General features: G+C 44.6%; 1 protein-coding gene across 1 annotated transcript; it reads left to right on the plus strand.

Annotated features, from left to right (window-relative positions):
- The first annotated feature begins 2,174 nt into the window (after positions 1-2,174).
- Positions 2,175-14,277, plus strand: GSG1 (germ cell associated 1). The gene is made up of 7 exons (XM_030960382.1): positions 2,175-2,232; positions 3,183-3,249; positions 7,481-7,799; positions 10,305-10,352; positions 12,382-12,534; positions 12,654-12,765; positions 13,965-14,277. Exons 3-7 carry the CDS (start codon positions 7,481-7,483, stop codon positions 14,275-14,277), a joined length of 945 nt encoding a protein of 314 aa, XP_030816242.1. The 5' UTR covers positions 2,175-2,232; positions 3,183-3,249.
- The last annotated feature ends 217 nt before the right edge of the window (positions 14,278-14,494 follow it).

The following is a 14,494-nucleotide window of genomic DNA, read 5'->3' on the forward strand; positions in this document are numbered from 1 at the left end:
TAGCCTTCTCATTTCCATGAGTGAAACCAAAGCGCAATGTGTTTTAACTGTATTGTTTCAAATTTTTTTTTTTTTTTGCTTTAAAACATATTAAAAATATCCTCCAAAATCACCTGCATCCGTGTGAAGTACTCTGTGCACAGATTAATTTTAGGTCCTCAAATTTTTTCATTACCAACACAGAATGTCTCCCACTATCTTTGTGCTGATTCCAGTATCAACAAGGATCCCCTGTGCTGTAGATTTGCTTCTGTAGGAATGACTCCAAGGACCCAACTTCACAGTGTGTGGAAACAAGGGCTATTTTGAACTATCAGTCCAGCCATGGCTATGTGGAGCTTAGCAGAGTTTGCTCTGTTCCTGGACTTGGGTTTGTACCCTGCATTGTGCTCCCTGCTGCTGGAGTGAGATTCCTAGCAACACCCAATTAAAACAAGCACTGAATGTTTACTCCCCATCACTGCCACTGCTTTGACTGCAGTGTAAATGCACCACTAATGACTTGGCCGATGGGAGGGGAAAATGATGTGTCAGAGCCAAGTACAGAACTAGGAATTTGGGCCACCAGCCAGCTGGTTAGATCACAGTGTGTGCCTCTAATGAAACACATTGATTTGTGACTCTTACAATAACATTTTTAGGAAATCACTTCACTAGGTATTTATTTTTGTGTTGGAGCAGCCTGGTCAGGTTGGAAAACTAAAGTAGACACCGTTTACAGAGCAAGAGTAAAATTTTAAGAATGAGATAATTAATCATTGGAATAACTTTTCTAAGGATGTGATGGGTTCTCCATCATATTCTGCTGCACAGTCAATACCAGATAGTTGTATAAAATATGTGCTATAGCTCTGGTAGGAGTTCTTTGTATCACTAGAGGTGATTATCCAAAGTTATTTGGGTTCTGCTACATCTGAGAGGAGACTATGTTGTTGCAATGGTTCCCCTTGATGATAAAAAGTCCCAGGAGCCTGTGGTAGTACATGAGTCTGAGTGTTTGTGATTCTGAGTAGTAACAGACTGAGATCTTGTCAGTGGTAGATTTAAAAGTAGCAACAATTTTCATAGAGGAGACTACCAAATTACAAAGGCTCATTCTGCAGAAGTGGACGCCCTGCCAATCTAGTGGCTGATATAATGTGCCGTGATGATTTAGCGAGCTCAGAAAGAATTAAACCATCAATAAAATGACAGACTTGGTACATTTCAAAGTGTGTGATCAGATCTCATGGAATTTCTTGACTACTACATGCTCAGTCAGACAGAAAGACATGGGGATGAATCCATGATCACCTTGTAGTGTTTCACTGGATGCCTCAGAAGAGCAGATGGGAATAGTGAGCAGCGGATAAGGTAAGCATTTGTCTGCTTGGAGTTTTGTACAGACCCTTTTCTGGACTGGCACCTCTTTAATATCCTTATAGATCTATGTGTAAATTTGAGGTTTTCTTGTCTGTTTACAGTTTGTGGTTAGCTAAATTACATAAATACTATTTTTTTTTCTGTGTGCTCTGGTGAACACATCCTAGAGTTTAAGTACTCTGTGAAAAGCAACCCCCTAGCCTTATATATAATATATAGTCTTATATTTCCTACGCAGGAATTGAGGCACCTAGAATCTCTAGTGAGTCCTCAAAGTCTTTGTGGCTGCATCTGATTTTTTTCCTTTTCATGTCTGCTTTCTGTGTGGTTTTTGAGTGTCTGAAAACCATAAAGATTAGGAAAAAAAATCCAGCCAACTAAGACTTGTTTCAAGAAAAAAAAAGAAGGAAAAAAAAAGTAATTAGGTCCAAACTGACAGACTGGTTTGTCCATCTTTAGGATTCATTTGCTTAGTCCAGTTCAATCTTTGTTTGTGCCACAGTCTCAGTGTCTAGCAAAGTAAGCTGATCATCTTAGAAACAGAATTCACCTTTAAATGTGCTTAGACTAGAAAAAAAATATGCCTGGTGAGGTCATTTTCAGAGCAAGAGTTAATGCATCATGCAAACAGCTAAATAAAGGTTACAATCTGAGTGGAATTATTCCGAGCTCAGGGAGAAATCTGGCATTTGCAGTCTGTCACTGGGTTTGAGAAGTCTGGCTCTCTCCATGTCACTGTCACTCGGGAGACATCCTGCTTTCTACGCGGCAGTAAGGGAAGGGACTGCGGCTCCGAGTGATCTTCCTGTAAAAACGGCAAAAACAGGAGCGGTGGGAAGTGTCATGTGCGAGGAATGTGTGGAATGAGGGGTGAGTATGAGCCTGTCTTTGTCCAGTTTTCACAGAGCGACTCTCTGGGTGTAAATAGCCACCCTTCCTCCTCTCCTTTCCCTCCAGGTCAGCTGAAGAGCCAATGTCAGGATGGCAAATGGTCCCTGATATCTGTGGAGCATCGCTGCATGGGGGACTATGGGGAGTCATGTGCCTCTTGGGACCCACCAGTTAAACAGTGCAAGTTTTGGGCCCTATCTGGCAAGGTCTGCTTGACCTTCTTTTCCACCAGCATCCCTGGGAGTTGAATTTGTCACTTTGGGGCAGGATACGCCCAAGCCAGGGACAGAACCAGGATAAAAATGCATCACTTGTCAACGCCCAGGCTTCTTTAAAGTTGGCAATCTCCACAGTGGTGCTGTGCGATGATTTTGGGGGTTTTTGCATTTTGTTTCCTTGTTTTGTTTCTATAAGTCAAGCATTTGGCTGATTGCACAGGAAATCAACTGCTATGGGCATTCACTTCAATGGGTGAATTTTAAACGAGTCACCAGGGACTGGCTGCTGCTGAGTTCAAAGAGAAAGAGGCATCCAAAAACTCTAGCCAAGCCAAATGATGGTGGGAAATATCAGATACAAAGAGGAGAAAACTGAAGGCACTGCTTGATTTTCCTGTCTATAGTAGGTCAGATTGAGGTGAGGTTAATATAGAAAATTAAAAAAAAAACAACCAACCAACCAACCAGCCAACCAAAATCCAAACCAAAACCAGATAAAATCCCCATAATTTTGCGAAGGGGAGTTTGTTGAACATCAGGAAACATGCTCTGGTGTTGGTGTTCTATGAGTTGTGTGCAATAATCTGGGGCAATTTAATGTGATACTTGACAAAATATTGTGAAAAGTGTTAGAAAGAATAGTTTCATGCAGGACAGAAGGTGAGCAAAAGCCAAGCTCCTGCAATCATTCCTCTTTTTTTCTTCTCCCAGTGATTTCAAGTGTTCCCATACTCAGATAATTCCAAGGGACAGATCCACGCCCCATTTCAGAGTCAAGGTAAAGAGTTTGTGCTCATAAAAATGTTTAAAAAAAAAAAGGGGGGGATGGGGGGAGGAATTTCAAGGGAAGGAATATCAGTCTAAACTTCGGTGTTGCTTTCCCCCAGCATACATGTGAGCAGCAGACTCCCAAAAAGAAGACTAGAGAAAGATTGCCATCTTCTGGAAGGATAAATATCTGCCATTTTTCAGAATCCTAAATCTGCTATAAGCATATTTTTTAAACCATAGCATATTTCTGATCAATTTATTTTCCAACATGAATTCTTATTCATATAAAATCAATTCAGTTTAATTTCATCGATATATATGCCGTGAACCCAGCTTTAGAAACTGACAGAGAATCTTGGTTTTCAATGATACTCTTAACCAAACTTAAAATTCAGAAGGTGTTAAGGATTATCAGTAGAGGTGAACTTTATTTATTCTTGAGCTCGTAAAGCTTTTTTTTTTTTTTTTTTAACTGGGCATTTAGAAGTTAAAATTAAGGTGTTCAGATGTGGACAGACTGCAAAACAGAAAGCAAAAAAACCCACTCTCCTTTTAAATGGCATCAGCTGTTGTTCTACCTACTCCAATAAATTAAGTACATCTGTTTCAAACAGAACCTTTTTATTAATCAAAAACCTGCAGGCGGTCCATGGAGCACAGGGACATTCAGCATTGCTTTCAGTTAGTCCGTCTTAGAAACGCTTATCTACATTAGAGGAGTTTATGCAGCGACTGGATTAAAATAACCCCAGAGCTACTGCCCGTTCTGCTCAGGGCAGGGAGGGTCAGGAGCCCGGCATGGCACAGCTCATGTGCTGCGCTGTGAACTCCTCCGTCTGCTGCCCGTGCTGTGTGGGGCTGCCACAGGCTGTGCTGTCATCCAGAGCTATTCCTGCACCTACTCCAGCCTCTGCGCTCCACATTGGACGTGGGGGATGACAATGGATGCACCACTGGTGTCCTCTGTCTTGGCAGAGCAGCATGCAGGGAATCTGCCTCCTTCCCTCCCAGTGGTGGTACGAGCTTCACCTGCTTGGCACTGGGCAAAGCGCTTGTGGGGAGGACAGGATGTGTCTTCCTTTGGGATGTTCCCCTCCCTTGCAGTTTGATTTGGTGCAACTCTGCTGCATGGCTTCGAGTACCTTCTCATGAGAGGTGATGACATTCTTACTTTTCATGGCTTTGATACCACACTGGTATTTTGAGAGCCTTTAAAGTTTCAGGACAAGAGCTCAGAGGGGACTTTGTGTCAATGTGAATCTCTGTCTCTTCTTACTAGGTTCCCAAATTCATCCAATGTGAATGAGCTGGGATTCCCAGTGACCTTCACATTTTGGTAAAAGCTGCTACTACAAGTGACACTGACAATCTACCTCATTCTCCTATGCTTTGACTATTGGCTTGATTTGCTGCTGTTTCAAATACCTCCTTCGTGGTAGTGATGCCATGGTGCCAGTCTGCCACTCAGCAGCTCCTTTTGGCATGGGAATTTCCAGTGCCCATGGGGAGAGCTGTATTGGTATCTCTTCAGGGACTGAAATCCTCAGTCCTCAGAGCAGATGCAGTTGCATAAACTTTCCTCTCCCCATGTATTTTATTCTGCCCTTTCTGCAACTATCAGTGTGGCCAGGAAGATACCCTAGGGTGCTTTTGGTCTTTGCCATTCTGCTGAGACTGGGCACAGTGCAAGGGGTGACCTGTTGCCAAGGGTGCTGGCAGCTTCCCAGCTAAGGTCGCTCCTCCCCTGTAGCATTGGCCAAAGTTGCCATCTTCCTCCATACAAGCTCCCAAATACCACATGGGGATGGCTGGAATCTTTCAGTGTTTTAAAGAAACTTCCTACTCAGTTAATACAGGTCACTCTTCTGCACTTAATCCCAACCCGCCACACCAATCACTTCCCATATAATCTCCCAGAACAGCTGTGCTGTGATTGCATTGTGGATTACAAAATGACCATTTTCCACAAAACAGCTGCTGATCAGAAGGATAGCATTTAATAATCACTGGCGAGGAGAAGGAGGAGGGGACCAGACAAAGGAGGAAGGGATTTTGCATCAATTGGGTTTCTTGGGGGATATAGAGAAAACAGCAGACAAAGCGTGAGTCCTACTTCTGTGCTGTTCATCCAAATTAACAGGACTTCAAGGACTAGCTGCTGAGGTAAATTCAACTATCATTCCTTTTTGGGGCTATCTAGATATTATGGTTGGTTACTATCAGTGAGTGCTTGGTTTTTGTGAAGGGAAGCTTTTCTAACAATGTTTTCAGGAAGTAGTTCAGATTTGCTTCTCATTCCATATGTCTTCTGCATCCTTGATCCACTTCCTACTTCTGACTCATTTGTTTCTTGTACTTTTTATGTCTTTTCCTTAACACTCTTCCTGAAATTATACGGCCTTTCAACTACTGTCATAAATCAACTGGAGAGAATATTTTTCCCACTACTGAAGATTTAAATTAGAAAGATGATTTTTGTAAATATTGTGAGTGCAATTTTTTTTTTGTTAAATAAAAGCATTAGCAACCCAAAACCTGATGACAGAAAATCTTATAATTAAGCATTGATAAAAAACTGAAAAATTTTGTGTGCTGAAGGTTTCAATTTTCAGGTGAAAAACTGTTTTGAGAAGAGTAATTTTGTCTGCAATTTCCTTTTCAGTCATAAGCCAAATTTTCCACTAATCTTAGCCAGGAACTCTTCCTATAGATGTCTTCTCTGTGAAAATGGTGATATTCAACATGCCTTCAAATCATGAAAGCCATTAGTTATGGCATCACTAAGATGTTACCATCTCCAGGGTGCAGAAAGAAATGTCCTGCTGAAGAGACAAAGAAGCCAGAGTATGAAACAACACAGGAAAATTTCAGGAGCCGAGTATTTTCTTGCTTTCAATGAGGGTTTTCGGGGTCAGGCACTGCTTTCTCAGTGTGATGTGATGCTAATAAGGTCCTGCTTTTCAAGAGGAGCTTCTGCACTGTCTTTATTGACCGTGTTTCCAAGCTTGCTGGGTAGCAGAAAAAATTTGTTCTAATTGGGTTATGTGTGGTGCAGTCACAGACAATGCAAAGCTGGGTCTGTATTGTTTATTTATAGTGATGTCCACAGAATGGTCTTTCTCACACGCTCAGCGTTGGGTGAGTCAGCCGAAGTTAAGTGAAGACGACCTGCAGCAGGCAGCGTCTGTACAAACTGAATCTATTCATGGGTAAATAGATTTTCAGAGTCATAAATAGGAAAGGGTGGGAGTATCTGGATGAAGTTGTGCCAAACATAGGGAGTGCCACGTGGGAAGAGACATGCATTGGTTACATGAAAGTTGATGTGTGGGTAGATGACATCTAATCAATCTATGGAGTGATATTTTGGGGTTCTCAGGAGTCAGTGCAGGGTTTTGCAGGAACCCTAAAGTCTTCATCTTTCCTCTGAGTGAGAAAGTCCCTGGTTCACAAACTGCTTTATGAATTACTTTAAATGATGAGATGAAATCAGTAAGAATGTTTGTGGCAACATTCACCCTTATAGGAAAAAAAACCTGGCACTTTGTGTGAAAGCAAAGACGCTGCCATCCCACCAGCCTACCAAATTTCTGATGTGCAGATGACAGCTCAAGTGGAAGGTGCTGCTCTGTGGCTTGTACTTAAGATACCAGCTCTGGATAGCTGGGTGCTCTCTCTGAGCTGGTCACTGCTTTGATGTGGGACCTTCAGTGATTTGGGAACATTTTCCTGCCTTTTCCCACTGAGAAATCACTATACTCTCTGCCTCCCTAGGTACAGTAATGAGCTGCTTGAAAAAGTGTTTTGGGACACTTGGCAGCAAGATTTCTCATTTAATTGGAGAGAGCATTCGTATTTCATGTAAAGGCAACACATGGTATTGAGGGAAGTTGGTTAACAGTTCCTCCCTGTCATCTCTGAGATGGATGGATGTGATGTTCCTTTCATTTTGCTCACGTGCTCACACACCTCAATGCACTCAGCCCTGCTATGTCACCCTCTCTTCCCCAGTACAGATATTCAGAATGCTTTGCTGAATATGGTTGAAGCTGACCAGGTCCAGTGCCCTGGCTTTCAAGGAATGGTTCTTCCATGCTGGGTGAGCTGTTGGGATGTTGTGAGGAGGGCAGAGTGCTCACAACCCCTCCCCACAGCTGCATGCTGTGAGAAGGTGGGATTCCTGAGGCTGTGTGGGACAAGTGGCCGGTGTGATGGTGTGTCCTATTTGTGTGTTGCAGATGGAGCTGCTGAAGGGACTGCCACTGCGCCGTACATTCCTGGCTGTCATCCTCAACCTGCTGGCTCTCACCCTCTCCACCACAGCCTTGCTGGGCAGCTACTGGTGCACTGGGACCCAGAAAGTACCCAAGCCTTTGTGTGGGAAGAGCAAAGCCTCCCAGTGTGTGGGTGTGCCCATGCCATCTGATGCAGACGCGAGCAATGTTTCCTCTGAGGACACAGTGCACTACAGCTGGGAGACTGGGGATGACCGCTTTGCCTTCAGATACTTCCACACAGGGATGTGGCTTTCCTGTGAAGAGAGCATGGAAGGGCCAGGTAGTGTTTTGCTCAGGCAGCCACAACTTATTGCCTTGTATTTACTCCACAGAAGTTTGAATCTGAAAGGTGGAAGGCTGATAACACTTGGGAGAAAAGTATTCTTCCTTTTCCTAGATGGTATCAGCCCTGTGCACTGGTGCAGTCAATATATTTCTGTCCTTCACTGGAATTTCTGTCCTTCACAGAGCAAGGAAACGGAGAGTGGCTGTCTCTAGTGTGCCCTTTGGTCAGGAATAGGGCCTGTGAAGTGCAAGTAATGGTGGTGGTGGCAGTGACTTTATGATAGCCCTGTTCATCCTGGTGGGAATTTCCATGAGCCTCCTTTCCCTTTCTCCACATTTCCATTCCTACACACAGCTTACTTCATGCTCTTCAGTAAATTTGTGCATGTCCTCTCAGAAATCTAAGTGCAGTGATTTTATGCAGATGATAATTTTTAGCTATCACTGTAAGGACTACCATAGTTGGTGTTCTTAAATCATCAAAATGAGTAGTTTTGTGTTATTAAACAGAGACTGGGCTTTTCTTAAAAAAACACAAATAAATAAAACAGAGAAAGGGAATTACTACCTTATAGACACAGAGAAAACCTGGAGGATCTGATCCCAAAGGAACTAAAGCTAGGAAGTAAATTGACCTGAGGATAAGACCTGCAATATTGTAATTGTTTTTAGTTTTTGTGATATTGTGACAGGTTTAATTAGTGATTTTTGACCATGTGGGGCTGGCACTGTAAATCCTGAAGTGCCAGGGACTGGTTGTGCAACCTGTACTAGAACCCTTTGGTGCTTCCCTTCACCCTTGGCTTGTTCCTGCCCAGACCTGCTCAAGTCCTTCTGCTGAAACCTGTGCCACGCCAGCACAGGTGGGTGCTCTGCAGTGCTCAGATGCCCTTTACTGCCTGAAACACCATCAAGTATCAGAACTAATCCAGAAGGTGGTCAACACAGAGATTTGTATCTAAAAACAGAGTGATGAAAGTCACTTTCATCAGGGCCATTCCCCTGAGCCCACCACCCTCCCTTCAGCCCTGCGCAAGTACAAACGTCTCACCTTCTTTAACCAAGCCATCCTTCCAGTATAGTATTTTTCATACCTGTTTCTGTCAGTTTGAAAATAAATAACTGGTGAAGAAAAGCAGACAGAAGGAGGGCTTGGAGCAGAAGGGAATGTGCTTGAAACTCTCATGTCCTCACAAGTGGGCTGCTTTTTGTTATGAGCATTTCCAGAAGGGCTGTGGAAGGAGATGTGTTTATTTATGACTGGTTAGGGTTGGGTTGTGTTTCCATGATGCTTGTGGGAGTGAAACTACATCCCTCAACTGATTTCTCTAAACAACTTTTCTGTTCACTGGGCAGTCCTGGAATAACCCCAGTGCCTGAAGGAACAGAGAAAGTATGTAGCATCTGGATCACAGCAGCACACGGGATAGAGCACGGGATAGAAACACAGTCAGTCTCAGTCTCCAGCTTCCCGTAAATCACCCTCCACTACTGTGCATCTTTGAAGTAACTGCATAGACAATAAAAACAACAAAGAAGGGACTACTCTGAACAAAAGGAGTTTAAGTTGAGCTGGAGAAAGGATTTCATTTTCAGGCTAATTGCAGGATCAGTTTAGATGAGCCATTACTGAATATCCTCATTAAAGTTCTAGGTGAAGTAGCAAATTGCAAGTTAATGAGAACCGCAGATGGCACTAAACTGGGTAGCATCCTGAGAGCTGTGGATGACAGAAGTAGCACAGGAGATTTGGAAAGATTAGAACTGGGGATAGAAATTAAGAAAATTAGATTCTTACATGAAGCGGAAAAGTCAGGGAGAAAATACTGTGCCAAGTGGAGGAGAGAACCCTCAAATGCAGCAATGCAGTATGCAGGGACAGAGACTTACAGATAATAATGATGGACCCTCAGCTGAGACAGTAGTTTGCCAAAGCAAATATTAACACAATTTGTTGAAATAGCATGTCCAAAATGTGAGGACCAAGGACCATATTTCTGTAGGAGTCTCTGCCACAGAAGGGGGACTTGCACCTCTGTCACAAAGTATTTCACTTGGAAAGTTCTTTTTTTGCTTTCTTCTTTGAGAAGCAGTGCTAGAAATGCTCTTCTGAGATTAGGGTATGTGGGAATTCAGCAGAAGTGATGGATCTGCAGTCTGTTACAAGCTACACCCTTAACAGACCTGATCATCAGTAATGTTGTGAATGAGTAGCAACAGATTTTTATATTCAACAGAGGCTAGAAAGATTTACGAATTGATGAACCTTTTTTTAATGAAAAGGTAATTTCTAGTTTTGCAGGCAAATGTTGCCTTTTCACCTTTTGCCTCAGTGAAGGGCTGGAAAGATAGAAAAAGACCAGAGGTGAGAAGGTCTGATGGGTAGATTCAGGGATGAATGGATGTATGCACTGAAAAGAGAGTGAGATGAAGAGATTCTGTTTCCCCCTGTGTTCCCTGCATTGTTTTATAAACTAAAAGCTTTGGTTTTATGTTTCAGAAGAGAAATGCCGTAGCTTTATTGAGCTTTCACCACCAGCAGAGAGAGGTAAGAGCAAATCCCTGTCTTTCACTGTAGCTGTACAGTGCGCCTCCTAGGGACAGGGGACCTGCAGCATTTTGCCTGTGTGGGGACAGCAGGGTGGGTCCCCAAAGAGCCAGGTATGAAATCCTGTCCTCGCAGTTGCTAAAAGAGCAAAGATTTCCTCCCCGATGTTTGCATAAACCACTGCCATTTGTGAAGGCAGTACTGGAAACCTCAGATTCCCTCCAGTATGAGGTGGGATTTCTCTCATGTAGTGAGTTGCCTGGTCTGGAGCTGTCATCTTGCTGTAGTAAAGGGGAAGAGGATGGATGCAGCCTCAGGGCAGTCCCTCCCACACAGGCTACATGTTAACTCAGTGCTTCAGTTTTGGGGTCTAATACCATGAATCTGGAAGCTGAATCACCTCTTACTTTGTGGTAAGTGAACAGGACATCTGAAAATCACGCTTTCAAGGTGAAGTCCCTGCCTCATTAAATACAAACCTACATTTGGGTAGAAGAGATCACCCCTCCTGTCATTGTCACATGTTTCAAATCACCCTGTGGATAGCTTCAGTATACTTTGATATAATTGTACATATACAGACATTCTACTTAATGAAGGCTTTTCAATTGGTGTGGGCTTGCTAACTATTCCCTGAGATGGAGGCTGGAGACAAGTCATTTCAGAAGATGTTCATCTATGAAGGGAAAGGCCTGTGGCAGCATTCAGACCCTGAAAGCAGGGGTGTAATAAATGATGGGGATTTGCAAGCACCATTTTCACCTCTGCCTGCACAAAGTATCATCTTAAAATGACCAGTGCAGGTGCCATTGTATGGCTGGGTTAGCACTGCACAAGGGGGTGTGGCTGCTGACTGCGGGATGGACTGGCTGAGCTGGGTGTGTGCAGAGCAGCTCCACAACACACAGGCAGCATTACAAGACCAAATTACACATCATCAGTGGGAAGCTTGGACTCACAAGGAAAATGATGCAGAGGTCTCTGTGTATGTGTGGTGCCTACAACCTCCAGAATACTTTTGACAGTCTGACCTTTAATGAAATATTCTCCTTGATGGTGCTGCAGCAAGCAAGCCAGCTCCTTTAAACAGTGAATGCAGCTCATCTATTTCTGCTAAAGAGCTGGTTGACTCTACGGCACTAATGATGTTGAGTATTCAAGTCAGTGCCACATTAATGAGGGTTTTCTTCACACTCCTTTTCCCCAGCTGAATGCCTCCTCTACAGCCATTAATAGCTGCTAACAGTAGCGTTCACGGTGCTGCTTCATTTGTCAGATTAATGTTTCTTCCTCAGTGGATCCTGTGCTTTTCCACAGCCCAGCATTACAGAGTGCCTTTCTTCATCCTCCTTCAGTTCTTGCTGCACAGCTGTAGAACTCAGCTCAGCTGTGGACTCTGGTATCACTTAATCCCACTTGAAATCCCAGTATGGAAGTACCTGCACTCTGTTCAAGGAGCAGGGTGGGCAGTCAGTGCTACTGCCCTGGCTGGATATCAACCCCAAGGAACGTACTTTCATTTTAATTGAGGTTTCAGTGAGAAATACAGGCTTGCAAGAGGCTTCCTGAATTCCAGAGCCCATGTCCCAGACAGTCATAGATGCACCATATAGCTCTTAAATAGTTGAGTCCCAGGTTAAAAGTTGTTTGCTTTTGTTGTTGTGATTAGAGCTTGTATGTGTTTGTGGCAAATCTATGACCATTAGATTTTATGCTAATAGTCAACAGTTTCCCTGTCTTTTTCCTTTTGCTTTCCTCCTTGCCATTTATGACTAGTCCTGGCTTGTTTACAGAGGCCATTTTAGATCCCCTCAGCTCTGCTATGCTAGAGGAGCCAAGCCATCCTCTGTGACATGCACTCTGTCCCTTACAGCATCCACTGATCCCTTGCTCACAGGCTGGGGAGATTGCTTTTGGATGTTTGCTCTTTTCCTTCGTTCCCTTCTATCCAAAGGACATCCTTTCAGGATCAGGTTGAGAGAAGGGAGTACACTTCCTTGAACATGGTTGCATCCTGTATTCCTGGCAGGAATCCTGTGGCTGTCACTGGGATCAGAGATGCTGTACATCAGCTTGCTGCTCATCAGCTTCATCCTCCTGATGGTGGAAATTCTGCATACTGGCAATCCTGTCTGTGGGATGAAGCTCAATGCCTTTGCTGCTGTCTCCTCAGTGCTGTCAGGTAAGTGTATTACTGTAGTCTGGGAATGCCAGCACTGGAGAGCCTGCTTTTCCACTCAAGGCTGATGTATGCTGCTCTGGCTCCTGCTGTAACTTCTTTGCTTTGTCCTTTGTGTCCAGGTCTCCTTGGGATGGTGGCACACATGATGTACACTCAAGTCTTCCAGGCAACAGTTAATCTGGGACCGGAGGACTGGAGGCCACACACGTGGGACTATGGCTGGGCATTCTAGTACGTGAGCTCTGAGGCCATCTCCACCCCCAGCCTTTAGAGCTTCAGCCATGCCACCTGCTTCCTCCTCCTTTCCTGACCTTCTGTGTGCTCCAAAGACAGGTGTACCAAGGTTCTCCTACCATTAATCTCCTGTCTTTGCCTCACCCTGTTTTAATAAATGGTGGCTCAGCTACTTAAATGAATGGTTGCCAAAGGAGTTGGAAAACAATGGGGTCACACCTGAACTGAATTGCCTTCAGCCCTGCTGACTAATTAGGCTTGCCCCTCTGCTGGTTTGCCCTGTTTGGTCTCAACTCTTCCCTGTGTGCAGAGGCCAGCGTCACACTTGTAATGATGCTCTCACCTTGTTTTTCTGCAGCTTTAACAAGTTGCATGCTGGCTTGGCATCTTCACTAAAGGGCCTATTCCTGCAACACCAAGCCTGGACATGAGCCTAAAGATGTGGACAGAGCTCAGCCCCCAACCAGTAGCCACACCATCTTCTCCAGTGCTGGCCCAGCCTATAATGGCAGCTGCACTGGAGGCCAAGGCCATCTTCATGGTACTACATGCAGGAAGGAGGGAAAGCAGGCAGTGCACCACAGGGTCACTTGTGAGCCAGGAAGAGGAGCTGTGAAAAGCAGGTGGCTCAGTGTGCCTTTCTCTATAGGATAAAGCAGCCAAGCACCATGGACATGACATACCTGACCTGAAAAACAGTTGGGTGAGCCTTGCAGGTGCCCATGGAAAGTGCAGGTTCAATTTCAATGCTGTATTGATGATGACCACATTGATTCTTAAACACTCCAGTGCCATGTGCTACCCGTGGACATCAAATGCCAGGATGAAAATTTGGTTACACTCAGGTAGACAAGCCTCATGCACAGTAAGGCACTGAGAGACCAGCAATACAGAACTTGCTTCCAAGCTGTGCTCCCTTGCTCTGACCAGTTACAGATGTTCCTGATGCCCTTTTCCCTGTGTCACCTCCTTTCCCTGTCATGGGGATGACCAGTACTTATCCCACTTATCTAAGAAGAATCCTGTGGTGGGATAACCCCTAAGGAACTGTAACGCTATGAGCCTTAGTCACTCTAGTTCAAGTCTGTGCCCAGTAGATTCTGCCTGGCAAACCAGGGAGAATTGGGGTGTGTCATGGTGTTCCTTACCCTACATGGCTTTTCACAGCATCTGCTTCTTCTGTGTGTCTCTGGCAGCATGGCCTGGGCCTCCTTCACCTGCTGCATGGCCTCTGCTGTCACCACTCTCAATACCTACACCAAGACAATACTGGAGTTCAAAAGGAACCACATCAAGGGATATGATGGGACCCTCAAGGATCACCCTCAGCACCACCAGTGCTTCATACAGCAGATAAGCAGCTACTATGAGCCCAAAGGCAAGGTCTTCCATTCAGTCTCCGAGGGAGTCGACTTCTACACTGATCTGCAGCAGAAAATACTCCAGAGGGAACCAGAGCTGGACCTGGATGAAGTCTTGGGCCAGACAATTGGGGAGGATCGCTGTTAGGGATGAGTGTACAGGGACAGAGCAGCGGGGTTTGGGAGGAACTAGAGCTCTGAACCAAGCACTGGCACCACTGTTGGCAGGTTTTGGGGAGCTCTTCCAGACTCTACAGGGAGTGAGGAGCCGGGCACTGGGTCAGGGCAACTAGAGTAGAAGTCTGGGGGTCCTCCCTGGTCATATACAGTGTGATGGGTGCCCTCATCTGACAAGGATGGAACTG

The sequence above is a fragment of the Camarhynchus parvulus genome, chromosome 1A (genome assembly GCF_901933205.1).
Source record: "Camarhynchus parvulus chromosome 1A, STF_HiC, whole genome shotgun sequence".
Classification (NCBI taxonomy): domain Eukaryota; kingdom Metazoa; phylum Chordata; class Aves; order Passeriformes; family Thraupidae; genus Camarhynchus; species Camarhynchus parvulus.

Bases quoted from the DNA above. Each gene is read 5' to 3' on its own strand.
- GSG1 (XM_030960382.1), top strand. From the start codon at position 7,481: ATGGAGCTGCTGAAGGGACTGCCACTGCGCCGTACATTCCTGGCTGTC. The intron at 10,353-12,381 runs GTAAGAGCAAAT...TATTCCTGGCAG, and splicing joins TTCACCACCAGCAGAGAGAG to GAATCCTGTGGCTGTCACTG. The intron at 12,766-13,964 runs GTACGTGAGCTC...TGTCTCTGGCAG, and splicing joins GACTATGGCTGGGCATTCTA to CATGGCCTGGGCCTCCTTCA.